The following is a 26,054-nucleotide window of genomic DNA, read 5'->3' as shown; positions in this document are numbered from 1 at the left end:
AGGGAGCTGAGGAAGAGGAGGGTTTGCAGCCACTGCGTTGCTCCCAACTTAATGATCGCCCTAATGAAGAGCAGACAGTGTTGGAGGGGGATCAGTGATCCTCAGCCCCCTGGCATCCCATGTTGAAGTGTGAAAATGGGGGCTGTTACTCAAAATAAACTCCCAGGGAGAACTTCTCACTCTCCACATCTCCCAGACAGGACCCACATGGGGTTTGGGCTCTTCTCCCAGGCAAGAATCAACAGGACAAGAGGAAATGGCCTCAAGTTGTGCCTGGGGAGGTTTAGGTTGGATATTCGGGAAAATTTCTTCACTGGGAGGATTGTCCAACCCTGACACCACTGCCCAGGAGTCCCCATCCCTGTGGGGGGATTTAACAGCAGTGTGGATGTGGCCCTCGGGGACATGGGTCAGTGGTGGCCTTGGCAGTGCTGGAGGAATGGTTGAACTCCATGAGCTTTGAGAGCTCTTCCAAACTGAATGATTCCACCGCTGGAAGTGCCAGAGGGTGCAAGGAACAACCAGAACAAGCCACTGCTGCACCGTGCACAGCACAAGGCTGGGCTGCTCCATCCCCCACTGACAGCCCCCACAAGCCTCCTCAACTTTCCCCGGGAGGTTTTCCAAGGATTTCGGGTTAAATAACCAGAAAAAAACCCCAAAACCCACCTGCCCCTCCCAGCAGGACCCACCACCCACTGAGGCGGCTCCAGCTCAGCCCTGGCGTGTGCGGGAGGTGGGGAAGCCCTGGGAAAACCCTGGAATAACCCTGGAATAACCCGGACCCCCGCAGGGTGGGCGGCAGCAGCAGCAAGGAGCGATCCTGCTGCAGCATCCCCAGGGAAACTGGGCAGGAAAACGCCTTGGGAGGAGAAGGAGGCAGGCACAGGGCTCAGCACAGGGAGGGGACAAAGGCCGGTGCTTACCCTCGGTGTCCTCGGCATCCGCCTGGCCTTGGGGGCACAAACAGAGCGAGAGGCGGTGAAGCTGCGGCCCACACATCCTCAACCTCATCCCAAGACACCCTGCCACTGTTTCCCCAGATTTCCCTATTTTTTGAAGGCTTCCCCATCACCACATCCCAACCCAGGCACTGCCCAAACTCTCAGCAGGGCCCTGATCCCCACCCGGGGCTGCTTAGTTTGAGGATGTCCTGCAACCCCATCTGTCGCAGACATCTTTTCATTAAAAATCCTTTCCTTAGGATTTTTTCTTTCTGAGAAGCCGGGAGGCCTCAGGAACAAAATGTAAATAATGATTATCTGCTGCTGTGGAATGCAACAGGTGCATCTGTGATTGGTCTCATGTGGTTGTTTCTAATTAATGGCCAATCACAGCCCAGCTGGCTCGCTCTCTGTCCGAGCCACAAACCTTTGTTATTCATTCCATTCTATTCTTAGCTTAGCCAGCCTTCTGAGATGAAACCTTTTCTTTTTCTTTTAGTGTAGTTTTAATGTAATATACATCATAAAATAATAAATCAAGCCTTCTGAAATGTGGAGTCAGATCCTCGTCTCTTAACCTGAGACCCCTGTGACCACCATCACGCCCATCCACTCCCACCTGGATAAAACCTGAATCAAACACCTCCAATCTCCACTGCCACCCCCTTTAGGACACAGGCAGCAGCCACACGACTGCTCTGGATGCTTTTCCCCCACAATTTTTCCTTGCTGAGGATGGGAAGGAGCTCAGAGCCTCGCTGGCAGTGGTGGGGGCAGCCCCTGCTGTCACCTACCTCGGGTGGGTGCCCGGGAGGGGAGTTTGGGGTCGGGGGCGGGCGGCTCGGCCGGGCGGGGCTCGCTCGGGGTCTGGGGTCCCTTCTTGCTGATGGGCATCTGCTGTGGCAGCATCTGCTTGGGCAAACCCTTGAAGAACCAGGCACCGGAGCGTTTCCACACCTGTGGGAGCAGGGTCAGGCCTCTCAGGGCTTCACACCACCGTGGTCCTCCTCCAGCGACCCCACACCCCCACCCTGCAGCCCATCCCGCTAATTAATTAATCAATTAACTCACAACAGCTCCTTGGAGCCCCAAAGCTCTGTTTTCATGAAATAAAACATCATTTTGTGTAGAAAACAAAACCATCCTGTAAGAACCATGCTCGAACAGCCGCTGGGTGAGGCTGGAGGCCCCTGGGAGGTGAGTCGGGCCTGCCTTGGAGGTGTGGGGTGGGGACAGAGGGGACAGGGGCCACACTCACCTCCCGCTGCTCGCTGCAGATCTTGCAGAGCCAGATGGCCTGGGGCCTGTTGTTGGTGGTCTGCACCCCGCACTTGGTGCACACATTCTGCGGGCCAAACAAAGACCTGAGTGACACCGGCGCCACCAAAGTGTCCCCAACACCAGCAAGGAGAGCTCTGCCCACACAACTGCCATCGCCCATGGAAATGGGCGCCCAAAATCTGCTGTGCCCCCAGGCTGGGGTGGGTTTGTGGGGTTTGGAGGGGGGTCTCACCTTCTTGCAGTCCTCACAGACAACACAGGCAGAGCCCCTTGTCCCCAGCTGCTCCCCGCAGAGGATGCAGCGGTTGACGCCGTCGCCCAGCACGCTGCGGCGCATGTCCTCCAGCCGGGTCATCAGGCGCCTGCAGAGGGCACAGGGATGTCAGGAAGGGCACAGGGAATGCCAGGAAGAGCACAGGGAATGCCAGGAAAAGGGCAGGATACAGGGCCAGGCCCTGCTCCCTGGGGGTGACCACTGCCTTGGGTTTGGTTGTTCCTTTTCCAAGTGTCGCTCCCCACAGAGCATCTCCCTTTTCCAGCTATGGGACAACAGCACATCCCAGAGGGAAATAGGATTCCAACAGGTTTATATGGCACAATATTGACTTGCAGGGAGCTCCATGGACATGGAAAATCCATCCAAGGCAGCAGTTCTGCATGGAGCAACTTGTCCCTAAATGAAAATCTTTCCACCCAGTCCCAGCAGCTGCCCATGAAGAGCTGAAGGAGGAGATCCTGGAAGGCCTCTAATGATGACCGAATTAATTAATTAATTAATTTTCTTATTATTTGAGAAAAAATGTTGTGATGGCAATTCTTGCAAGTGAAAGCCCACTGGAGATCAGGCTGTGAAAACACACCTGGTTCCTGCAAAGGTAAAAAAAAAAACCCAAAAACCAAAATCAGCTGAGGAAGTTTTGGAAAGGCAGCATTGGCTGAAGGAGTTTGGGAAGCAGGAAGGAGCTGCAGCGTCGGCGTCGTGAGCTCAGCTAACCCAGAATCCTGGCCCTAAAAATAGCACAGCAAGGGAAAAAAAGCTGCATTATTTATGTCATTCAGTGAGGAAGGAACAGAGAAAGGGAGGAGGAGACCCGAGCCCACCGGAGGGAGCAGCCCCCCGTGGCAGCCTGACCCAAATCCGATGGAGCCACAGCAAAAGGAAACCGGCGGGTGTGGAAAAGGGGTGACAGACATCCCACGAGGGGTGACAGCTTCAGATTTATGGTGACTCGGCTGCCAGGGCCTCTGAAATGCTCATAAACCATCCACAGGTTCCCTGCACACAAAAATGCCTCTGGGGTTGGGGTTGGACAGCCAGAATTCCGTGGGGAAAAGGCGAGTAAAGGAACAGCAGCACGAGGAGGGGAAATTGTCTGAGCATGGAATGGTTTTGGTTTGGAGGAGCCTTAAAATCATCCAGTTCCACCCCTGCCATGGGTAGGGACATCTCTCACTAGACCAGGCTGTTCCAGGGATGGGCAACCTGTGCCAGGGCCTCACCACCCTCCCAGGGAGGAATTTCTTCCCAAAATGAAGCATTTTAGGACGTGCACCCCATCACAGCCCAAAAATCCTCACTGCAGCCAACAGGAGCATCTCAAAGCCACCAAGCCCAGCCACACTCAGGGATGTGGATCCATAATTCCACAAATTATCCAAGCAAAGCCACGTTAACACCTCTGCTCTGACAAAACCCAGCCAGGGATCTCCCACTGCTCCCTGTGTGGGGGCTGATCCCGCTGGGCTCCTGCCGCTTCCAGATGAACCTGCAGCCTGTTCCCAGCTGGGAGCTGGGCTGGGTGGGCAGCAGCAGAGCCAGACAGAGCCAGCAGCGGGGACAAGGCTCTGTTTTCACAGCTCTGGTGTCACCAGACAGCAGATGGGAGAGTTCACGGGTTCCTGCCAGCGCCAGGAGCACGGAGGTTGGAAATGCAGCAATCGCGGTTCCCATCCTGGTGCTGACAAACAGCGCCCTCAGAACCACAGCCAGGGGGTTTTGTGCCTTCCCACTTCAGGGAGAAGCTCCCTGCTCCAGGGTGGGGTGGGGCTGGACCAATCCCTGCCCATGGAATGAGAGGAGATTTGAGATCCTTCCAAGCCAAACCATTCTGGGATTTACCTGTGGTCCATCCCTGCCCTTCACATCCATGGGTGGTTCCTCCCCAGAGAATAACCCAGCCCTGGAGCCACCATCCACCCCTGGTGCCTTCCCAAGCTCCAGAGCCCGTGGCAAACACAGAAATCCCAGAGGCTCCATCACCTCACAAACACCCAGGCAGCAATTCCAATTAAAACCTGGATGCTGGCTGTTCCCCAAGTGTTATTTAAAGCAATTAACCCCAGCCCACATCCCATGGAGTGCATGAGCCTCGCAACAGCCAGCTTTTATCATCCCCCACCTCACCAAGGGGGAACATTTTGGGGGAAAAAACCTCTCTTTTATTCATGAAAAACACCAAATCCCCTGCAGTTCCTCCTGCTGAGCTGCAGCAGCTCCAAGCAAAGCAGCTTCCAGTTGGAAATCTGCAAGCCCAAACAAACTTATTATAGAAACTGGAACAAATGGCACAATCAAAGGGAGGGAGGAAAAAAAAAAAGCAAAAAAAGAGGAAAAAGCCTTTGCATTTCAAGAGGTTCATTATTTAGCTGCAAAAATCTCTCCCAGGCTCTCATTTACCACGAGCTGCTCCTTAAGTGGGATTTTTGAACCACTGGAAGAGCTCAGCAGCCAGGACACACCTGTGGCACCACTTGCAAGCCAAGTACATTTCCCTAATTAAAATATCCATTCAAGAGGGAGAAATTGGGCTTTTTTTATTTTCTTTTTTTTTCTTTTCCCTATGACTCAAACCCTGCTGGGAGAGAAAAAGTTCAATTTAAAGTCCTGGTGTGAACCGGGCAGGAAGAAAGGGGGGGTTGTGCCCAAACTCTTGGGGTGAGAAGCTCTTGATAAAGACAAAACTTGGGAGAAAAAAACCCAGATTTGCTTCCAGCTCCATCCAGCATCTCCAGAGATCCAAATCCACCCAATTCTCCCACTAATAAGCAAGGGAAGCCCTGCCCTCACCAGGAATGAGATTTCTGCCTTCCCAAAAGCTTTTCTCTCCACTGGAGATCATTTCCTCCTCACTTTTATTGCACACAACCAGCATCCAGCTCATCCCTCTGCCATCCACGGCTCCAGCAGCATCTTTCTCCCCATTACCTGCAGTTCAAAAAGCAGGAAATATCCTTCCAGTTGTTAAAATAGGGGGAGAATTTGGAAGTGGAGTAATTGGAGCTGGTGGCAGGGATCTGGCTCAGCCCAGAGATGGGAGAGATCCCTCATCTGCCAGGAAAACAGGGATTACAGGGATTAGGCACTGATAAGAGAGTGATAGGAGAAGCTTTATCAGCATTGAAACAGGGCCCTGGTGATGGAAATCAGCCCAGTCCCTGGAATGTGGTTTGGAATGGGGAAGGTGGGCACTGAGGGACATCCCTGCGTGCTGCTGCCCCATTCCAGAGCCCTGGAGCAGGCAGGGAAGGGCTCAGGGGCACATCCAAACATTTTCCATTATTTTTGGAAGGAAAAGGATCCCACAGGGATGAGGGATTTCCTTAGGCTGGGTTCTGGATGGGACAGAACCCATGGTGGGTTTGGCAGGGCTGGTTTAAGGTTGGATCCCATGACTCCAGAAGTCTTTTCCAACCCAAATGATGATCCCAGGGAACTCTCAGCACTGCAGCAGGAGGAGAGGGATGGGAAAGGGGACAGAGTGACCAGAATGAAGCGCTGATGATCCCAGGAAATGAGGCTTAACAACAGAGCCCGAGTTTGCTGCGTTTAAATATTCATCAGCACTGCAGGAATGAATGGCCAGGATGTCCTTAATGGGCTTTAAATTGTGGGCAGGGAGGACTTTTAATGCAGCAAAAAGGGTGGGAGAAGGACCTGATCCACGAGGAAGGACCTGATCCAGGCCACCATGATCCACGTGCTCCTCAGTGCAGCAGGGATGGGCTCAGCCACCACATCCATGGGGAAAAAATTCCAGAGAAACACAAAGGAGGTCACCAAGAGCCTCCAGAATGAAGCCCAGCCTCATCTCCATGGGGAAATCGTGTGCCTTAAAGGGATGAATATTAAATTAAGGCTCATTCTCCTGGTGGGAAAGGGACAAGAAAAGCAGCCAAGCTCCAGATTAAGGGAAGCATAATTAAAATTGGGATGAGAAATGAGAAGCAATTTTCCTCCCCTCCAAGTGGGCAGGGAGCTAAAGGTAAAGCACCATTGGGGTTTTTCCAAGTGTCCCATCCCATGCTCATCCAGGTGCTTGCAGCAGGCTGGGAATTTTGGAAATAAGAGAGGAGGGGTTTTTTGGAGGGAAAAGCTCAACCAAAGCCCCACAAAATCTCCAGCAGCACAAGCTGTCCCCTGGTCATGACTGAACCTCATCTCCTGCAGAAATTGCCATCGCAGGAGATGCTCCCAGCTGTGTCCAGTAACTCCCCTGCCCTGCCCTGAGCCTGAATTTTATCCCTGTGCTGTCTGCACACTGGGATGAAGATCCCAGGCTGTGGTCCCCAGACAGCTCCCCTGCCACTGAGGTTAATGATTTAATCCCCAGGGACTCCCATCTGCTCCTGCGTTATCCCCGTGTCATCCCGGCCATGAGCAGCCGAATTAAACTGAAATCCAATCCTGCTGCAGAGCAAAGGTGGCACCCAGGGGGACACAGCCAGGCCACTGTGCTTGGAGAGGGGACCACAGGGCCAGAGCCAGCTGACAATTCCCACCTTGGGATGGTTTCAGATCTTCCCTCAATGCCAGGAGCTGCTGGAGCTCATTAGGCAGCAGAGCAGCCTGGCTGGGTTATTGATGGCCCCCAATTAGAGATGCAGAACGGAGTCAATTAGTGCCTGCAGGTGCTCCTGGAAAACAGGATCCTCACGGATGGCAGCTGGAATTGCAGCACTGCCACCAGAGTGTCACCAGAGCCACCACAGAGACCCCCGAGCGCAGAGCAGGACAAGAACAACAACAGATCCATCCCTGCCCACATGGATGATCCCTTTTCCCTAAAAACTCCCAGCCCCGTGTCCCTGATCCCAAAGGATGGTCCTGGTCACCCAGCAGCTCCTGCTGGGTCACGTTCAGGATGATTTTCCAGCTCCTCTCGTCCTTCCCTGCGCCACGAGACACAGAGAACTCCCCCCCACAGCAAGTGTCCCTGTCCTGCAGCCTCATCAGCACCCAGCTCACGTCTCCCACAGGATCCAGCCACCCTCAGAGCTAAAAATACTCCTTGCACAGGATTAATCTGAGCTGGGTTTGACACCGAGTCCGATTCCACAAACAACGGCTCGACGAGAGGCATCGATTTGTTCCCAAGACAAGGGGCTGGTGGGGTGGAGGATGCAGGAGATGGAGGGCAAAAAAATTTGGGGAGGATTTGAGGCATGAGGAGGTTAATCTACAGTTCTGGTTGTGGGATTCAGGATTCCTCAAGGATTGGGTGTAAAGATCAAATGAATCCCTCAAACACCTCCACTTATTGAGGCACCTCCAAGTATTCACCACATATTCCCCCTTTGGAATCTCACTCCGTGTGAGCCATCCCTAATATTAACCAAAAATCAGCGTTTTCATGGAACAATGGAATGGTTTGGGTTGGAAAGGACCCCCTGCCATGGGCAGGGACACCTTCCACTATCCCAGGTTGCTCCAACATAGCCTTGGACACTTCCAGGAATGGGGCAGCCACAGCTTCTCTGGGTGAGTTTTAATGGATTTAATTTTCCTTTTACAGGAATAGAAAAACCCCAGAAAATCCCCCCCAAAAAAATCAGGCTTTCCATGAGAAGCCAGGCCAGCCGAGGGCCAGCCAGCACCGCTGCCTCCCTGCCAGAGGCCAGCCCGGATTATTCTGTAACAGAAGCAGCTATCCTGGATAAGGGAATGATTCCCGATTCCCTGCGAGGCTGATCCAGCCGCTGTCCCACATTCCCGGGGCTGAACATCCTACAGAGCTCTTGTTGTGCAAGCCAACAAACACAAAGGGGCTGGCAGGGCTCCCGCTACGCCTCCTCCTCCTCCTCCTCGCAGGAGGGGAATCAGCTGCACATCCGCCAGAATTCCCGGCTCCAGCAGCCCCTCCGCCCGGCTTTTCATGAATGAGGATGAGCAAACCTCCGCCAGCTCGGCTAAGGGAAGAGCTGGGAAACAGCTGCACGGAATAAATCTCTCCCCGAGATGATTTGCGGCTCATCCAAGGAGCATCGCGAGTTGGGAAGGAATTCTTTTCTTTCCTTCTTTTGCAGCGGGCTGCAAAAAGGGAAACGCCAGGGAGAGCTGTTCGTGAGCTCTTGTAGGGTGTGAATCACCATCAATGAGAGAGAGCGAGCCGCTCTCACCTGGCTTCTGCCAAAAAGTGAGGTGGGAAGTGATGCCGAGCCCCGGAGGCAGCTCCAGCCCCAGGGAGCAGCGCATCCATGGGGCAGGAGCCGAGCCCAGGCAGGGATAACAGCCCTTGGAGAGGCAAAACCTTCCCAGGATGGTCAAACCCTGACATTTCTGAACATGAGGAAATGAATCCAGCAATTCTCCACAGCCGGAGCATCACAATATTTAAGGGGCAGCAAGCTGCTCCTGAGCTGTGAGAGGGAATTTGGCGCTTCCCAAAGCAGCGGGGAGTGTGGCTCCTGCATGGGGCCGAGTGTTTTCCCTGCTAGGAATAAAAAATAAAGGAGCAGTGAGTGCTTAAACTCAGTGAGAAGAGAGTGCTCCTCTGTCAGGAAAACAGGATTGTGGAGATTCCAATGGGATCGTGGAGATCCCCTCTGGAAAACCATTCCCAGCAGAGCAAGGGGATGGACGGGGATGGACACCTTGGCTTTAGCTTGTTTCACCTGGTAGGAAAGGAAACAGGGGCACTTTCCACCCTGTGTATGGGCACCAGGAATGCCCCTGGTGGAAAATGAGGTACCAGCAGCTCTGGGGACCCCAGGACCCAGAAAAGAAAAATCCCAGAAGAGAAAAATCCCAGGAAATCAGGCTTTCCATGAGCAGCTCCCTAAAGCAGCCTGGCCAGCTGAGTGCCAGCATCACTGCTGCCTCCCAGCCTGGCAAACCCGAGCATCACAGCCCTCCTGAACCTCACACAGCTCCTTCCAGAGCGCGACTAACCCCAAAGATGGATCCATCTCCCCTCCAACAGCATTCCCAGAACTCAAACTCCTCCAGCTCTGGCTCAGCACTGCACAAGCAGCGAGCTGCTATCAGTGATCCCTTTTCACTGATAAAAAATCTCAGTGATTCCCGGGATGGGAGCAGAAGGCTCCAGCCCCCCGAGGCACTCAGAGCCGCTCTCTCCCTGCCTGGTTCCTCCTGGCCGGAGCCCAAAATCCCCCGCAGGCTCCTCCAGGAGCGGCTCCGCAGTGCAGAGGCTGCTGCCCAGGAAAGCAGCCAAGCGGAGCCACCCCGGGGTCCCCGTGTCCCTCCCGGGTGTCGCCTGCCCGCCGTACCCGATGCGCTCCTGCTCCATCTCCTCCATCTTCTCGGCGCGGGCGATCACCCGGTTGATGATTTCCTTCTCCTCGTCCGTCAGCTCCTCGCCCTTGCGCTGCCGCTCGGGCTGTGCCGCCCATCCCGCCGGGAGCCTGCGGGGACAGCGGGGACAGGGATCCAGACACGGATCCACCCCACACCTGGATGTGCCCCGGCGCCGAAACACAAACCCAGCCCAGCTCCCCATCCTCCAGATCCCCGACCCAGCCCAGCTCCCCATCCTCTAAACTCAGCTCATTTCCCATCCTCCAGACCCAAACCCAGCCCACCTCCCCATCCTCCAAATCCCAAAATCAGCGTTGCTCCCCATCCTTTAAACCCCAAACCCAGACCAGCTCCCCATCCTCCAAACCCAGCTCAACTTCCCATACCCGAAACCCCAAACCCAGTTCATCTCCCCATCCTCCAGACCCTAAAATCAGCCCACTTCCCCATCCTCCAAACCCAGCCCAGCTCCCATCCCCAAATCCCAAAATCAGCATTGCTCCCCATCCTTTAAAACCCCAAACCCAGTTCATCTCCCCATCCTCCAGACCCTAAAATCAGCCCACTTCCCCACCTCCCCATCCTCCAAACCCAGCCCACCTCCCCATCCTCCAGATCCCATCCAGCCTTCAATGAGCCCCCACCCACAGCTGGGAGCTCTGATCTCCATTTTTAGGGGCTTTCATATGGAAATATTGGTTTCATACAGAGGGAAAACTCCTTTTCAGAGCCATTCCCGTTATTTCCACATTTCCTTTGGAGCATCTTTCCTTTCCTGGAACACCAGTCCTGGCAGCCACGGGACCGGGGTGGTTCTGCAGGAGTGGGTGGCTTTTTTTTGGGAACACTTCTCCAAACATGGGAGTGTTTGTCCCTCTAACACCATTCCCAGAGATCCTCTCTCCCTCCCAGCCTGGGTGTCAGGCAGTGCTAACCTGGTGACAGGGACACGTCTGCCACTCAGGGGTGCAAAAGGCAAACATTCCTCACCTTCCTGCTCATCCACAGACCTTTCCTGGCTCTTTTCTCCCTCTGGATTAACAGACCCACATGGCCTTGAGCCTTAAGTTCATTAAAATCCTTAAAAGTGCAACACTTCCCAAACTTAATTGTATTTTACATCCAAACCCAGTTTTTCATGACTATCAAAGTAGCAGGAGAAGAGGAATAAGAGGAAAATAAAAGATACTTACTGCTCCTTCTCGCTGCTGGGAAGCACAGGGAAGGAGAGGGAACAAGGATTAGGTGAGAGCAGGAATGAGGAGAGCCCAGCCAGTGACAGTCCCCAGCTCCTGGTCCCTCCCCATGGAGCCCCAATGCCCCCAGAGAGCGACCCCAACCCTTCCAGCACCAAACCCAGCCCTCATCCTGCTCCAGAGGGGACGTGGCATCACCGTGCAGGGTGCCAGGACAGAGGGACAGCTCCATGTCCCTGCACACCCCGGCTCTGTCCCCTCCACCTCGCTCAGTGTCACAGGCATCTTTCATGAAAAATCCTTTCATTGGGATTTTTTTCCTCCTGAGAAGTTGAGAGGCCTCAGGAACAGAATGTAAACAATGGTTATCTGCTGCTGTGGGATGCAACAGGTGCATCTGTGATGGGTCTCATGTGGTTGTTTCTAATTAATGGCCAATCACAGTCAGCTGGCTCAGACAGAGTCTGAGCTACAAACCTTTGTTATCATTCTTTCCTATTCTATTCTTAGCTAGCTTTCTGATGAAATCCTTTCTTCTATTCTTTTAGTATAATTTTAATATAATATATATCATAAAATAATAAATCAGCCTTCTGAAACATGGAGTCAGATCCTCGTCTCTTCCCTCAGCCTCAGCCCCCTGTGAGCGCCGACACAGCTCAGGGCGTTGAGGAGCAAACCCAGCAAAACGCCCCCATGCAACAGCACTGAACCAACTCCTGGCGTCCCCACGGGGAGAACTGGTGTCCCCACCCTCTCTGGGAGTGTCCCTGCTGTCACCTGGCTCGGAGGGACATGGTCCTGTCACTGGGGCACATCCACCGGTCAGAGGAGCCGCCCAGCACCGCGTCGGTCATCGCCGGCCACACCAGAGCCTGGGGACAGCAGTGCCCTGCTGGCTGTCACCAACCTGGCACTGCAGGGCCTTCAGACACTCCGCTCCCAGGGGCCAGTGAGGAAGCGGAGCTCCCAGCCAGGCTGTAGGGAAAAAACAGCAAAAAAATAATCCCTGAAAATCACGCTGGGAAAGGTTTTGTTTGTGGGATTGTAAGAGGGTTTGGAGCAGGAATGTCACTTGAGTCTGGGTGTTGAGAGCTTCCAGTCACCTCCTTCCCATGAGGGCAGCACAGCCTGGGTGTAATTAATGAATGCCCAACCTCATATTAATTATGAGGCTTCAGAGGCAGGAGGGAAGAGGGGGATCCATTTCAGAGAAACAGCTGCAAACAAGGAAACTTTCTCCCCAAATTCCAGCATTCCTCACTGTCCTTTCCCACACCACCCTCTGGAAAAAAAAAACCAAAAAAACCCAAAACAACACGTTTTTTTCCCTCTAGAAAAACAAAACCTCCTCCTTCCCCATTTTGGTTTTACTGAAGTTTTTTGCCAAGTGGATCCAGGAGGGAAAACACAGCACCAGGACTCAAACAGGAGGGTCTGTCCACTGCTCCCCAAAGGCTCATCCAGAGAGGGATCTCCAAAGCCTTCTCCTTAAAATCCCAATGGATGTCAAATCCACAGCCTGATTGTTGCTTTATTCCCATTTTTGGAGGTGTTTTCCCCCTCCACCCACTGCTCCTACTCACTGCAGGGGGATGGGGATGGATGGATCCATTCATCCATTACCTCTTCTGAGGGAAAAACAGGGATTTGATAGATTTGCCTGCAGCAGAGCTAAAAAATTCACAAAAAACCCTCTGCAGAGCCCAGCCATGGACAATGAGGCTGCTCCCAGGATGGATCATTCACCTTCCCATCCTGCAGCGCTGGGATGATGCTGCCTTGGATTCCTCCATGCCTGGAAGGGACCTCTCAGTTCCCCTCATCCCACCAGATCCTAAAATCAGCATCCCAGCAGGACCAGAGCTCTGCCCACGCTGGTAAATGAACCTTTGTAGGGCACAAAGCAACTCCAGCAAAACTCCAGCAGAGAAATTGGGGAGATTATACCAAGGAAACCATGGAAAAATGGGAGCTTGCAGAAGTGCCCCAGCTCCAAGCCAGGAAAAAACACCTAATTTTCCAAAAAAAAAAAAAAAGGAAAAAATGCTCTGCAGGGTTTCTCATCACTCCCTGAGGAGTTGTGGAGGCTTGAGGCTCACCTTGGCTCCATGGAAAACTTGGGGGATGCAAAAAAAGTATTTTTGGAAAAGCAGGAGAAGCGAAGCACGTGGGTAATTATTGCTCTGCTGGTTCACACAGCGCCTGTTCCCGTGCCAGAGCAGGAGGCTCCAATTAACAAGGTCACTTAACGAAGGAAATTGTTCATTTAAGTCCCCACCACCACCTCCAGAACCCGCACTGCAGCACAGAATTCCTGCTGGGAATGAAACATCCCAGGGTGGGCAGAGATTGAGCAGGGAGCAGGGCACACCATTTGGGGAATGCGTGGAAGGACTGCCATTATCCATTTTTGGGAGATCAGTGGTAAGGACTCTCCATTTGGAATGGTAGAAAGGGGAACTGTCCCATTTGTCCATTTTGGAATCAGTGAAAGGGAATCCCATTTTTGAGATGCAGGTGAAAAGGACTTCATTTTGAGATGCAGGTGGGAAAAGGGAACTCTCCCATTTTTTGGGAATGCAGGTGTGAAGGGACTGTCCCAAGGTCACCAATGTCCATCCCCAACCCTGCAACAGGGGAAAAGAGTGGAAAATCCCTGTTTTTTCCTAGCCAAGAGGGATCAGGAAGGAAAACTCTTTAGCCCAACTGGAACTTTGTGCTAATAAGAGCGAGGCCAGGAGCGTTCTGTTCTGCTTTTGCTGCTCCTGGAGGAATACACAATCCCTTTCTCCACCTATAAATAATAGATTTGGAAAAATCTACTTTGCATTACTTCCAGCAACTACCCCCGCTTGCCCTAATGCTTCTTCCAGCATTTTTAGCACACGGGAAAGAACAAAACAACAGCTCAGGGTGGCTCTTCCCCCCTCCCCTGCCAAACCCTGGCTCCTGAGCAGCAGGATGTGGCCATCCAAGCGGGGATCGATGGGATGCAGCAGCGTTTCCTTAATGAAATGGAAATATCCCAAACCTAGCAGGGTGCCAAGACCTTCCAGGGTTTGGCTGACCCCGAGGGGTCCCGGATCTGCTGCCCTGGTGTTGGAGGGGATGGGAGGAGCTGCTTCATGCCGAGGTTTTCCGAGGGATGCTGGCAGCTCCCGCCGGCGCCAGCGTGGCACGTCCTGGGCAGAGCCAGGAATAGCAGTGAGGTCTTAATTTGTGGCCTTGAGGAAGGGCCACATGACTCCAATCATGCAGCTCCATTGCTGCTGTGTGACAGAGCCCCTGGACTCGGCCGTGCTTTGATAAAAGGGGATTTAATGCCTCCCGTGGATCCCTCTGGCTGCCAGCACCCAAAACCTGGCAGGGGCAGTGTGAGGGCTCAGCAGGTCCCACTCCCCCTGCAGCAGCTGTGGGAGGGCTGGGAAGGCAGGGGGATGTCCATGGAATGAGCCCATCCCACAGCTGGGCACCTGCAGGGAGCCCAGCCTGCCCAAGGAGCCGCCTGGGAATGCCAAACCAGGGGGGAAGAGAGAAAATCCCATCTTGTCCACGCTGCCAGGGTGAGGGTGAGGTTTGTGCAGCGAGCTCCACGCTTGCCAGCCGATGCCTGCAGAGATTGTCTCCAGCAGCAGACACTGACACAGGCAACCTATTTCTCCCTCCAGCCTCCTGAGCTCTGCAATGCAGCTTTCTTAAATATTGAATAAGTCTGCTGCTCTCACCACCTGCCAGTGCCAATGATGAGGTAATTTTTCCATTGACAAAGCCTGATGTGATTAATCCGGGTGGAAAAATGCAGATTTTGGGGCATCATCCACTCACCTGGAACACGGAGCTGCAGCCAGACCCCAACCAGCCAACCCAAGCTGCTGCTGCTCTGGTGCCAGGTGGGAGATTATTGGGTGTCCTCAGCAAGCAGGAGGTTTGGGAGTGGAATGGATCCAAACTGATTCCCTGTTGGGATGGTGGGGTTTGCATGTTGGTATCAGAGTGGGTTTATGCTCCACAGCTGGAGCCAGGGGTGGAAAAATTGGGGATGAGGATGGAATTGATTAATGGGGCTCAATTTGGGGTGACAAGGACTCACACAGATGAGCAGTGTGAGGAGCAAATGCCAAAGCTGGAATTGTCTCCTCACCACTCAGGGCACACATCCCAAAACACCAAGTTGGGCTGGGAACACTTCCCAGCTCCTGGGGACATTTCCAGCCATCTCCCGAGTCCACCAGCACCAGATCCTGCCCTGCTCCATGCCTGGCACCCAGGAAGGGCTGCAAACCACAGGGAATTCCAGATCCTGCCCAGACACCTGGCATAGACACCGCACCCCACACCCAGGCTCGTCCTTTCCCAGGAAAATGAGTTTTCCCACTGCCCACCCCACACCATTCCATGTGGAACACCCTCATAGGGACAGGCAGCAGGTCCCCACTGCCCTCTGCTCCAAGCAGGGTTTGGCACTGCTGGATTTGCCAGCAGAGGGGAGGAAAAAGGGGAAATATCCCCCAAAATAGCTGCAGGAGCAGCTGTGGAACACTGCAGGGTGATCAGCAGGTGACAGGGAGGGACAGGAGGGCCGTCCCAAACTCCCTCAAACCCCAATATTCCATCGGTCTCATCATGTGCAAATTCTTGTAGAAAGTTTGGGCAAAATTGGGCAGGAGGGAGGCAGAGCTCAGCTGGCTGGAGCTGCTGGGGCTGGAGCTCCTCCCAGACACCTGGGCAAGGGACAGGACAGTCCCAGAGGTGCCACAGCCGTGGCAGCACACCCTGCGTGTCCCCACATCCTCAGTGTGGCATCAGACCCTGATTGTCCCACGGGAGCTGGGGGTTCCTGGGGATGCAGCTTTTGGGAGAGACCCAGAGCCACAGCCCTGGGGTCACCTCATCCCTCAGCTCCTCACCAAACCCTCGCAGGGAACCCCACAACTCCCCTGCTCGGTGAGCTGCTAATGAGTTAATTAAAGCTCAGTGTGACAGCCTCGGCCCACAGGTGACAGTGAGGGAGCAGAGGCAGGAGAAGCAAAGCGATGCCTCCAGTGCCCTCCGCTTAAATCCACACCACAGCCTCTGGGAGCACCAACTCCTTGTGGCTTGGCTGATGGCACTGCTGCCTTCAAATCCCCACAAGGTGCTGAGAACTGCCTTTATTCCTCGCCCCCTGAATTCCCAGCTCATCCTCCAGACAAAGCCTCGTCCCAAAGGCAGCTGAGCAGCAGCTCAGTCAATTTTATTTAAGCAGCACGTTGACATTTCCTCCAGCAGCTCCCTCTCAAACCAAACACTGTTAGGATGCTGTCACAAGGATTTACTCCCCTTGATTAATTACAGGAAAGACAACGGCAAAAAAAAAAATTAAAAAATTAAATAAATAACCAACTGCTGGGTGTATCCACCTCACCCGGGCAGATCCAGGTGAGCTCTGAGCACACCCGGGGCTGCCATCGCTCCTCAGGAGCTGCTTAGCAACGGGAAGATCCCTGCAGGGCTCGGGCACGGCGAGCTGGCATCGCACCCTCAGTGCCAGGGACAGGGACAGTGGCCAGAGCCACCAGAATTCCAGCAGGGACCCTGGGACAGCGACAGGATCAGCCCTGGGGAAAGGCTGGGAAGATCCAGGTGAGCTCGGAGGTGGTGGCAGGTGCAGGAGGGTGACAGTGCCCAGCAGGGATGGCGCAGGGCTGCGGTGTCACCCACAGGAGCCACAGCGGGGCTGGGCTGTGGGGAGGGGTCCCACTGCTGGGGAGACCCCTGAGCCCCGCAATGTCCCCGTCCCCAAGGGCCACGGGCAGGGAGGAGCACGCAGCCACCAGCTCGGGACACTCCGGGCTCCCGGTTCATCCCGTTCTCTCGGTTTCCCCGTTCTCTCCTCCCCACACCCCACTCCGTACCTGGGTTCACGGAGCCCCCATCACGGCACCCCAAATCCACAGAGCTGCATCCAAACCCGCCGGGGATGGAGAAGGGAATGGCTGCCCCTATCAGTGACCCTTTATCAGCCAGCACGGCCACTCCCCGGCCTGGGGAAGGCGGGCAATTCATCAGCCCGGCCTGGGGGAGCGCAGCCCCCTCCCTTCCTTCCTTCCCTCCCTTCCTTCCTCCTTCCCAGCCCTTTTGGGCTCGGCTGGGAGCACCTGGAGCGGTTCATTACCATCAGCGCTAATTAGCGGTGACTGCAGTGACAGCGTCACCGGGCTGCGGAGGGCACCGAGCCGGGGCTGGCCCGGGGGTCACCGCTGCTGTGGCGACACGGGGGACGGGCTCGGTGCCATCCCCACCGCGGGTCCCTCCAAACTTGAGCACAGAGCCGGGCTCAGACCCCGCATCATCCCGCAGCAGTTTTCCACCCCTCCCGCAGTTTTCCACCCTTCACCCTTCTCAAAGCCGGGAATGTTTCACCCCACGCAGAGCCCCCAGTGGGCTCCGGGCTGTCACCCTCGCTGGTAAAGGGGGATCCACACCAAAAATAAAACCTTTGCCAAGGCCAGGAGAGCCGGGACAGCGAAAAGGGAAGGATGTGAAGGAGCTGGAGCCGGAGCCGAGCAGGGGACGGGGTTTGCAGCTGAGCAGAGGTGATGGGGCTGGCATTCCGTGGATGCCCACCCTGCAGGTGACACTCAGGGCTGGCAGAGCTGGCATTCCCCGGGTCCCCACCCTGCAGGTGACACCAGCAGCTCCCACCGCATCGCCCAGCGCTGCCCGAGGCTCTGCGGCGCTCCCGGTGCCGCGGGATGCCCGGCCGGGCGCCCACGGGATGCGACAGCGATTCCCGGTGCCGCGAGTGGGGCTGAGCGCTCCCCACGGAAAGGCTGAGCGGGTCTGAGTCAGCCTCGCAGCTCGCTCGATCCCTCCCGGATGAGCGATGCATCATCAAACAGAGCCCAGTGTCACAACATTAACAATATTTATTTTCAGGCTAAGCTGCAGCCTGGGCTTTTGATACCAGTAATTAAAGCAAATGGTTCATCTGTTCTCATCTCTGCATCCCTGGAGCCAACTGGCCGCGTTTGGAAGCTTTATCTCTTTTTTTTTATTTTTATTTTTGGTTTGTTTTTTCATTGTAACCTCATGGGAAGTGGGGGATCGGGCTGATCCACACACACTGCCAGGATCCCGGGAGCAGCGTGGCATGGCCCGAGCCCCGAGCAGAGCCACGGCCGGGGCAGCCGCCTTTGCTCAGAGCAGGGAAACCAAGGAGCGTTCATCACCACACAAAGACAAATTGCTGCTCCAGCCTATAACCAGAATTATTAGAAAGACACCAGCAAAGCGACACAATCAGGTGCCTTTTCTGGAAGAACGCATGGCTGGGAGCGACAGCTTCCAGCAGCCTCAGCCTCATTCCCGAGGAGGTTTTGCCTCCTGGCTACTCCAGAAAGGATTTTGGTGCGGTTTGCATCACTTTGGTCCATCCTGGGAAAGGAGCAGCACCTGCCAGAGCCCGCGGGCCACCCTGATGCCCTTGCAGAGCCCCAACAGGGAGCAGAGCCCCCCAAAATGTCCCAGCAGCAGGATCAGGGCTCTCCCCACATCCCTGGATGCTGCCAGGATTCTGGGATAAGGGGCTCAGCCTTGGTGCCACCGCCGGGCACACTCCGGGAACGGGGGAAAAACCCCAAATTTGGGGGCTTCAACCCCCGCAAATGCCCAACACGCCTCAAAGTTGCCCGCACACTGCCCAGACGAGCCGCAGCACCCAAAACCTCACCCCATCCTCTCCCAGGGGCGCTGCCAGCCCCGCGCCCCGCCGGGGACCCCTCCGGCCGCTGCCACCCCCGGCGGTGTCACCTCCGCCCGCCCCGCGCTCCGGGATGCCGCAACTTCCCGGGCCGGGAGCGGGGTGCGGGGCTCGGAGCACCCCCGGAGCAGCACCCCGAGCCCCAGAGCCGCATCCCCATCCCTGTGGTATCTCCGGAGATCCCCCCGCGCTGCGGCGATGGGGGACCCCCGATCCCCCCTTACCTGGGCCGGGCTCCCGGGTTTGAGGGTCCCGGGGGTGCCGGGGTTTGGGGGTCCCGGCGCTGCGGGGCCGCTCCCCGCGCTCGGCCGCGCTGGCGCTGCGCGGCTCCGGCTCCGGCACTGCGGAGGGCGCGGGGAGGGGACACGGGAGGGGACACGGGAGGGGCCGCCCCCAGGAGCCGCCCCCCGCCCAGGCGCAGCCGCTCGGCCCCTCTGGCACTGCCCCCCGGCTTGGGGGCACAGCGGGACCCCCTGCGCTCGCCCTCTCCTCCAGCCCATCCCCTCTCCGTGTGTTTTCCATTCATTCTCCTCCACTACCCTCTCCCAGCCTCATTTTCTATCCCCCTTTCATCCCATCCCATCCCATCCCATCCCATCCCATCCCATCCCATCCCCCTTTTATCCCATCCCATCCCATCCCATCCCATCCCATCCCATCCCATCCCATCCCATCCCATCCCATCCCATCCCATCCCATCCCATCACATCCCATCCCATCCCATCCCAGGTGAGCCCCCTCCCCTGCAGAGCCACCCCCAGCTCTGGGGTCTCAGCACAGGCAGCCCCTGGAGCTGCTGGAGAGGGTCCAGAGGGACACAAAGAAGATCCCAAGCCTGGGAGAGCTGGGAATGTTCACCTGGAGAAGAGAAGGCTCCAGGGACACCTCAGAGCCCCTCCAGTGCCTAAAGGGGCTCCAGGAGAGCTGGAGAGGGACTGGGACAAGGCATGGAGAGGCAGGACACAGGGAATGGCTTCCCACTGCCAAAATGCATGAATGGATGGGATATTGGGAAGGAATTCTTCCCTGTGAGGCACAGGGTGCCCAGAGCAGCTGTGGCTGCCCCTGGATCCCTGGAAGTGCCCAAGGCCGGGTTGGACAGAGCTCGGAGCTCCCTGGGATGGTGGAAGGAGTCTCTGCCAACGGAGGGGTGGAATGGGATGAGCTTTAAGATCCCGCAGCCTCCCCACCTGCAGCATCCCCCAAAAGCTGTGGGAGCTGCTGCCCCTCCCAGATTCCTGCAGATCCCACAGCCTGGCAGCCCGTCCCAAATCCCAGAGACCCCCCGAGCCCCAGGACCACGCTGCCTCTGGCCAAGACCTTGGGGGAGCAAAGTTCCTCATTCCTCCAGCTGCATTTCACCACTTTGCCCATAAAAGGTTTTTCTCCAGCTGCAATTAAACCCCCCCCATGAAAACCCTGCTTTTGGGGGGATGTCAACAGAAATCCCTGGAGAGAGAAATCCTTGAAGGATGGAGATTTTCCCTGCCTTCAGCCAGGCAAGGATTGCAGCACTGAAGGCTGAGTGTTGATTGGCATCAGCTGGGTCCTTGATGGACATTTTCTCCTCTTCCAGGCCCAACTCTGTGTTTTTATTTAGCAAAAAGAATTGCCTCACTTATGCAAAACACTCGGAGAGAGCAGCACAGGCACTTTCAAGCTGATCTGTCTTGACACCTTCCTTGGAGAAAAAAAGCAGCAGCAATCTGAAAATCAGATCTAAAAGTGGCTTTCCAGAAAGGAAACAAAGCAACACCTGCACTTGTCTGTTCTAAATCCCTGGCACTTCCACTCTCCTTTTTTTAGCCCCTCTTCAGAAATAAAAAGAGCCAGTTGGAATTTTTTTTTGTGGAATTGGAAGTACAGTTTGGCAGTCTGGCAGATCCTCCAGCGGATCAAAGCAGGGAGGACTATATATTTATTTATATATTCATTTTTATATTCATTTATCTATTCATTTATACATTTATGTATATATTTTATACATTTATATAAATATATTTATATTTGTGTTTATAAATACATATATTTGTATATACATATATTTTATATTTTTATATACATGTATATATTTATTTAATACTAATTTATTTGTGTTTGTGTTCATTTATATTTTATAATTTATAATGTAATTATTTTATCATTTATATATATTATTTATATTATAATTATTTTATTATTTATATTATTTTTAAATATTCATTTGTATATTTATTTATATATTCATTGAAGGATGAAAAGAGTGCCGGTGGCAATGGATAAACTCTCTGGCACACAAAACTCTGGATAACTCTGCTGTCACTGATTCCAATACAGGGAAAATAAATCAGGAGCACCTCAGGCCCTCCCTGAGCAGCCCCAATGAGTTAAATTCAAAAACACAAGAAAGGTGGGAAAGGATCCGCAATCCAGCACCCCAAATCCATGCCCAGCCTCCCAGAGCAGCTCCTCACTGGGAATGACTCCTGGGAAAAGATGGGGAGGAGAAAAGAGCAGGAGGAGAATGGAGAAGGAATGATGGGAGCAGCAGGAGCTGAATCCAGTGATGTTGTCCCAGAACTTTGGGGACCACAGAGTTTGCATCTCCTTTTTCCAGGAGAGAAACCCCCAAGCCAAGATTTACTTCTGGCGGTGTCACAGGGAAGCTCCAAGGGCTGGGGAAGGGATTTTCTCCTCTTGAGGAGGAGCAGCACCTTGGGAAGGTTCCAGGGTGTTTTTCACCACCTCCTGTGCCTCTCCCTGGGCTGTCAGTCCCCCGCTCCCAACCTGCCAGGAATCACAGGGAAATTCTGCAGGGAGGAGGTTCCGCCATCCCACCCTGCTCCATCTCATCCTGGGTGAAAAATTCCCCCTCCCAGGCACTTCCTGCAGCTCCACCATCCCACCCTGGTGAAAATTCCCCTTCCTGCAACTCCACCATCCCACCCTGGGTGAAAAATCCCCTTCCTGCAGCTCCACCATCCCACCCTGGGTGAAAAATTCCCTTCCTGCAGCTCCACCATCCCACTCTGGTGAAAAATTCCCTTCCTGCAGCTCCACCATCCCACCCTGGTGAAAACTCCCCTTCCTGCAGCTCCACTATCCCACCCTGGGTGAAAATTCCCCTTCCTGCAGCTCCACCATCCCACCCTGGGTGAAAAATTCCCCTTCCTGCAGCTCCACCATCCCACCCTGGTGAAAAATTCCCTTCCTGCAGCTCCACCATCCCACCCTGGGTGAAAAATCCCCTTCCTGCAGCTCCACCATCCCACCCTGGGTGAAAAATCCCCTTCCTGCAGCTCCACCATCCCACCCTGGGTGAAAATTCCCCTTCCTGCAGCTCCACCATCCCACTCTGCTCCTTCCCACCCCGGGTGAAAATTCCCTTTCCCTGGCTCTTCCTGCCTCACCCCAAAGCTGAGAAAACCCCAAACCCCTCAGCAGCACCCCCATATCACCTCCCAGTGGTGGCACAGGCAGGATCTGGCAGAGCCCCGAGCTCAGCAGGCCCAGCTCGTTGTGTCTGCAGCTCATTACACCCTTTTAATGAGATCTCTGCTGGTTTTACATCCATTTCCCATCCCTGATAACGCCCTGCCCTATAAAACTGCACTGTTATCCTTGCCGAGGTGAGGGGAAGAATACATTTCCTCACAGGCTGCCTGCATTAATTTTGCAGCAAGTGCCATCAAAGATTTAATCTCCGGCTCCTCTTTTGTTAATGGGATTAGGAGAACTTATTTACTGATTTAATTAATTGGCCTGTCTTGCACTCAGCAGAAGGCAGCGGCCCAGAACCTTCCTGGGTTTGGGGCTGGGGAGAGCTGGGCCTTGTTTCCTTTCTGAGGCTGCAAGGAGCACGTACCTGTGAGCTTTAAATAATTGAAATTCCTCCTGACAGCGCATTTAAAAAGAGGGGAGGAAGCAGCTTCCTCTTCAGCTCCATCTCCCCTCCCACCCCTCCTGGAGGAGCAGCAGCTTTGCTGAAATATTCCATGGATTTATTCCATAACCTCCAGAGGGAGGGACCCCCCCAGAGCTGCTCCTGCTGCCTCCTTCCCAAACACGGGAATTTATCCATTTCAACTCCTCTTATCCCTCTGAAACCCGCAGGGATGGTGCTGGGAGGGGCCTGAGCTGCAAACCTGGGGCTGGGGGAGCAGCACCCCTGACACAATTAAATCCATGGTTTAATTTGGGGGAGCAGCACCCCTGATCCCTTTCCATGGTTTAATTTAGGGGAACAACATTTCCAACAGCTCTCCATGGTTTAATTTGGGGGAGCAGCACCCCTGACACCTCTCCATGGTTTAATTTGGGGGAGCAGCACCCCTGATCCCTTTCCATGGTTTAATTTGGGGGAACAGCATTTCCAACACCTCTCCATGGTTTAATTTGGGGGAACAGTATTCCCAACAGCTCTCCATGGTTTAATTTGGGGGAGCAGCACCCCTGACACTTCTCCATTATTTTACTTAGGGGAGCAGCACCCCAAACACCTCTCCATGGTTTAATTTAGGGGAGCACCATTCCCAAAACAACTCCATGGTTTAATTTAGGGGGAGCAGCACCCCCAACCCCTCTCCCTGATTTTATTTGGGAAAGCAGCACCCCAAACACCTATCCATGGTTTAATTTAGGGGAGCACCATTCCCAACACCTCTCCGTGGTTTAATTCAGGGGAGAAGCACTCCAAACACTTCTCCATTATTTCACTTAGGGGAGCAGCATTTCCAACACCTCTTCATGGTTTAATTTAGGGGAGCACCATTCCCAACACCTCTCCGTGGTTTAATTCAGGGGAGAAGCACTCCAAACACTTCTCCATGGTTTCATTTTGGGGAACAGCATTTCCAACACCTCTTCATGGTTTAATTTAGGGGAGCAGCACCCCAGACACCTCTCCATGATTTCATTTAGAGAATCAGCACCCCAGACACCTCTCCCTGATTTTATTTGGGGGAGCAGCACCCCAAACACCTCTCTCTGATTTTATTCAGGGTAACAGCACCCCAGACACCTCTCCACGGTTTAATTTGGGGGATCAGCACCCCCGACCCCTCTCCGTGGCTTTATTTAGGTCACCCTGTGCTCGGCGGCCCCGCTCGCAGCGGGGGAGGTTGGACTTCACACTCCTGCTCCCGGAGCTGCTTTTCTAGGTCACCAACCCACAGCGGTGGTTTAAAATAGAGCCTCTCTGCACTCCCCATCCCCACGGCCGGGGGCTGCTGCCGTGCCCGGGCTGGGGAGCCGCCAGCCCCGGGGAAGGGATGGGGACAGGGAGCTGCAATCCCGGCATTTGGGATGCTGGGGTGAACATCCCAAAATTGCCAGCTCCAGGATGGACAGGGAGCTGCGATCCCGGGGTTTAGGATGCTGGGGTGGGCATCCCAAAATCGCCAGCCCCGGGGAAGGGATGGGGACAGGGCAGTTGGAATCCCAGGATTTGGGATGCTGGGGTGGGCATCCCAAAATTGCCAGCTCCAGGATGGACAGGGAGCTGCAATCCCGGGATTGGGATGCTGGGATGGGCATCCCAAAATTGCCAGCTCCAGGGTGGACAGGGAGCTGCAATCCCGAGATTTGGGATGCTGGGGTGGGCATCCCAAAATCGCCAGCCCCAGGGAAGGGATGGGGACAGGGCAGTTGGAATCCCAGGATTTTGGATGCTGGGGTGGGCATCTCAAATTTGCCAGCCCCAGGATGGACAGGGAGCTGCAATCCCGGGATTTGGGATGCTGGGGTGGGCATCCCAAAATTGCCAGCTCCAGGATGGACAGGGAGCTGCGATCCCAGGGTTTAGGATGCTGGGGTGGGCATCCCAAAATTGCCAGCCCGGGGAAGGGATGGGACAGGGCAGTTGGAATCCCAGGGTTTAGGATGCTGGGGTGGGCATCCCAAAATTGCCAGCTCCAGGATGGACAGGGAGCTGCGATCCCAGGGTTTAGGATGCTGGGGTGGGCATCCCAAAATTGCCAGCTCCAGGGTTGACAGGGAGCTGCAATCCCGGGATTTGGGATGCTGGGGTGGGCATCCCGAAATCGCCAGCCCCAGGATGTGCCCGGGCTCCTGGAGGTGCTGCTGTCCCCAAATCCGCATCCCTGTGGCACCAGCCGGTGACCAAGGACGATCCCCCCGCGGCAGATTTGATGGAAAGCGATCCCAGCTCGCAGCTCAGGCCGATTTGTGATCCACCCGCATCAATTCCCAGCTCCAGCCGTGTCCAGGCTGCATTCCCAGAGCCGGGAGCGCTCTCCCGTGCAGAGGGGGCGGCTCCAGGGAAGCATCGCCCCGCTCTCATCCCGCTCCCAAATGGAAATTTTACACTGGGAAGGACGAGCCCGGCACGGCGGGTGTCTGCTGGCTCCAGGAATATCCATCCTGCCCTTCTGGCAGCGCACGGAACAGGGATCCGCCTGTCCAGAAGGGGATTTCAGCTGGCGGCTCCCTCGCCCTTCCCAGCACATGGATCGCAGGGAGAGGCACCGAGGTTTCTCCAAGCCACCATCCCGTTGTTATCCCATCCAGACACTCCCTGGTGGGATTTGGGGTCCCAGATTTGTTGTTATTTCTCTTCTCTCTGATTTTTAGAGGGTCCCTTTTCCCACACCCTGGGCATTCTGCTCTGCTCTCCCAGACAAGCTGGGGCTGCTCCATCCCAGGCCAAGCTGGAGCACCCTGGGATTAAAACAAAATAATGAAAAAAAGAATTATACCCTGGGATAGTGAGAGGTGTCCCTGCCCATGGTGGGATGGGGTGGGATGGGATGGGATGGGATGGGATGGGATGGGATGGGATGGGATGGGATGGGATGGGATGGGATGGGAATGGGGATGGGATGGGAATGGGGATCGGATGAGCTTTATGGTCCTTCCAACCCAGACTGTTCTGGGAGCCCATGAAAATCTCACTTCCCCATGGAGAGGGGAAAACTCCCTGTTGGATCAGGAGCTGGCAGCAGCACACACCATTCCCACACCATTCCCAAAGGGAAGGAGCAGGGAAAACCCTCCCCAGGCACAGGAGGTGTTTGACAAGCTCAGGGGCCGATGCTGTCGCCAGGTCCTGGCCAGCCCTGCCCTTGTTCAGCATTCCCAGCATGGAATGATCCATCCCAGGGGCCAACCCCAGCCTGGCCAGGAATAATCCAGGAGCTGGATTTGGGACCCCAGCTCAGCACCTCACCAGGAACCATCTCATTCCAAGGCTGTTTTCTGCCTTGTTTTGTCTCCCAGCAATTCCTGCAGGATATCGATCCCTGCTCCGAGGAATTAAAGCAGCAGCAGCTGAAATTCCCACAGGGGAATGGGAAGGTGGCTGGGCCTGCAGCACAAGGCTCTGATCTGGGAGCTGGTTGGGATATTCAGAGCTGCCA

At 54.8% G+C, this 26,054-nt stretch overlaps 1 protein-coding gene across 6 annotated transcripts in view; it reads right to left on the bottom strand.

Annotated features, from left to right (window-relative positions):
• The window catches only part of RPH3A (rabphilin 3A), a 32,017-nt gene extending 12,949 nt beyond the window's left edge, over positions 1-19,068 (bottom strand). For 2 of the 6 annotated variants that reach the window (XM_064726614.1, XM_064726616.1), the window contains exons 1-8: positions 18,924-19,068; positions 11,736-11,933; positions 10,953-10,967; positions 9,732-9,866; positions 2,458-2,587; positions 2,203-2,289; positions 1,739-1,901; positions 927-953 (exon numbers count right to left, since the gene is read on the bottom strand). In XM_064726614.1, coding sequence (XP_064582684.1) covers positions 927-953; positions 1,739-1,901; positions 2,203-2,289; positions 2,458-2,587; positions 9,732-9,866; positions 10,953-10,967; positions 11,736-11,812 — 634 coding nt within the window. In that variant the 5' untranslated portion in view covers positions 11,813-11,933; positions 18,924-19,068. Of the gene's footprint in view, positions 1-926; positions 954-1,738; positions 1,902-2,202; positions 2,290-2,457; positions 2,588-9,731; positions 9,867-10,952; positions 10,968-11,735; positions 11,934-16,852; positions 16,989-18,923 lie in introns of those variants that run through there. The other 4 variants (XM_064726617.1, XM_064726615.1, XM_064726619.1 and 1 more) reach the window with 4 other exon arrangements.
• Positions 19,069-26,054: the final 6,986 nt, after the last annotated feature.

The sequence above is a fragment of the Zonotrichia leucophrys genome, chromosome 15 (assembly GCF_028769735.1).
Source record: "Zonotrichia leucophrys gambelii isolate GWCS_2022_RI chromosome 15, RI_Zleu_2.0, whole genome shotgun sequence".
NCBI classification, from domain to species: Eukaryota; Metazoa; Chordata; class Aves; order Passeriformes; family Passerellidae; genus Zonotrichia; species Zonotrichia leucophrys.
Note: the sequence above shows the minus strand (reverse complement) of the source record. Positions and strands in the feature narration are given on the sequence as shown.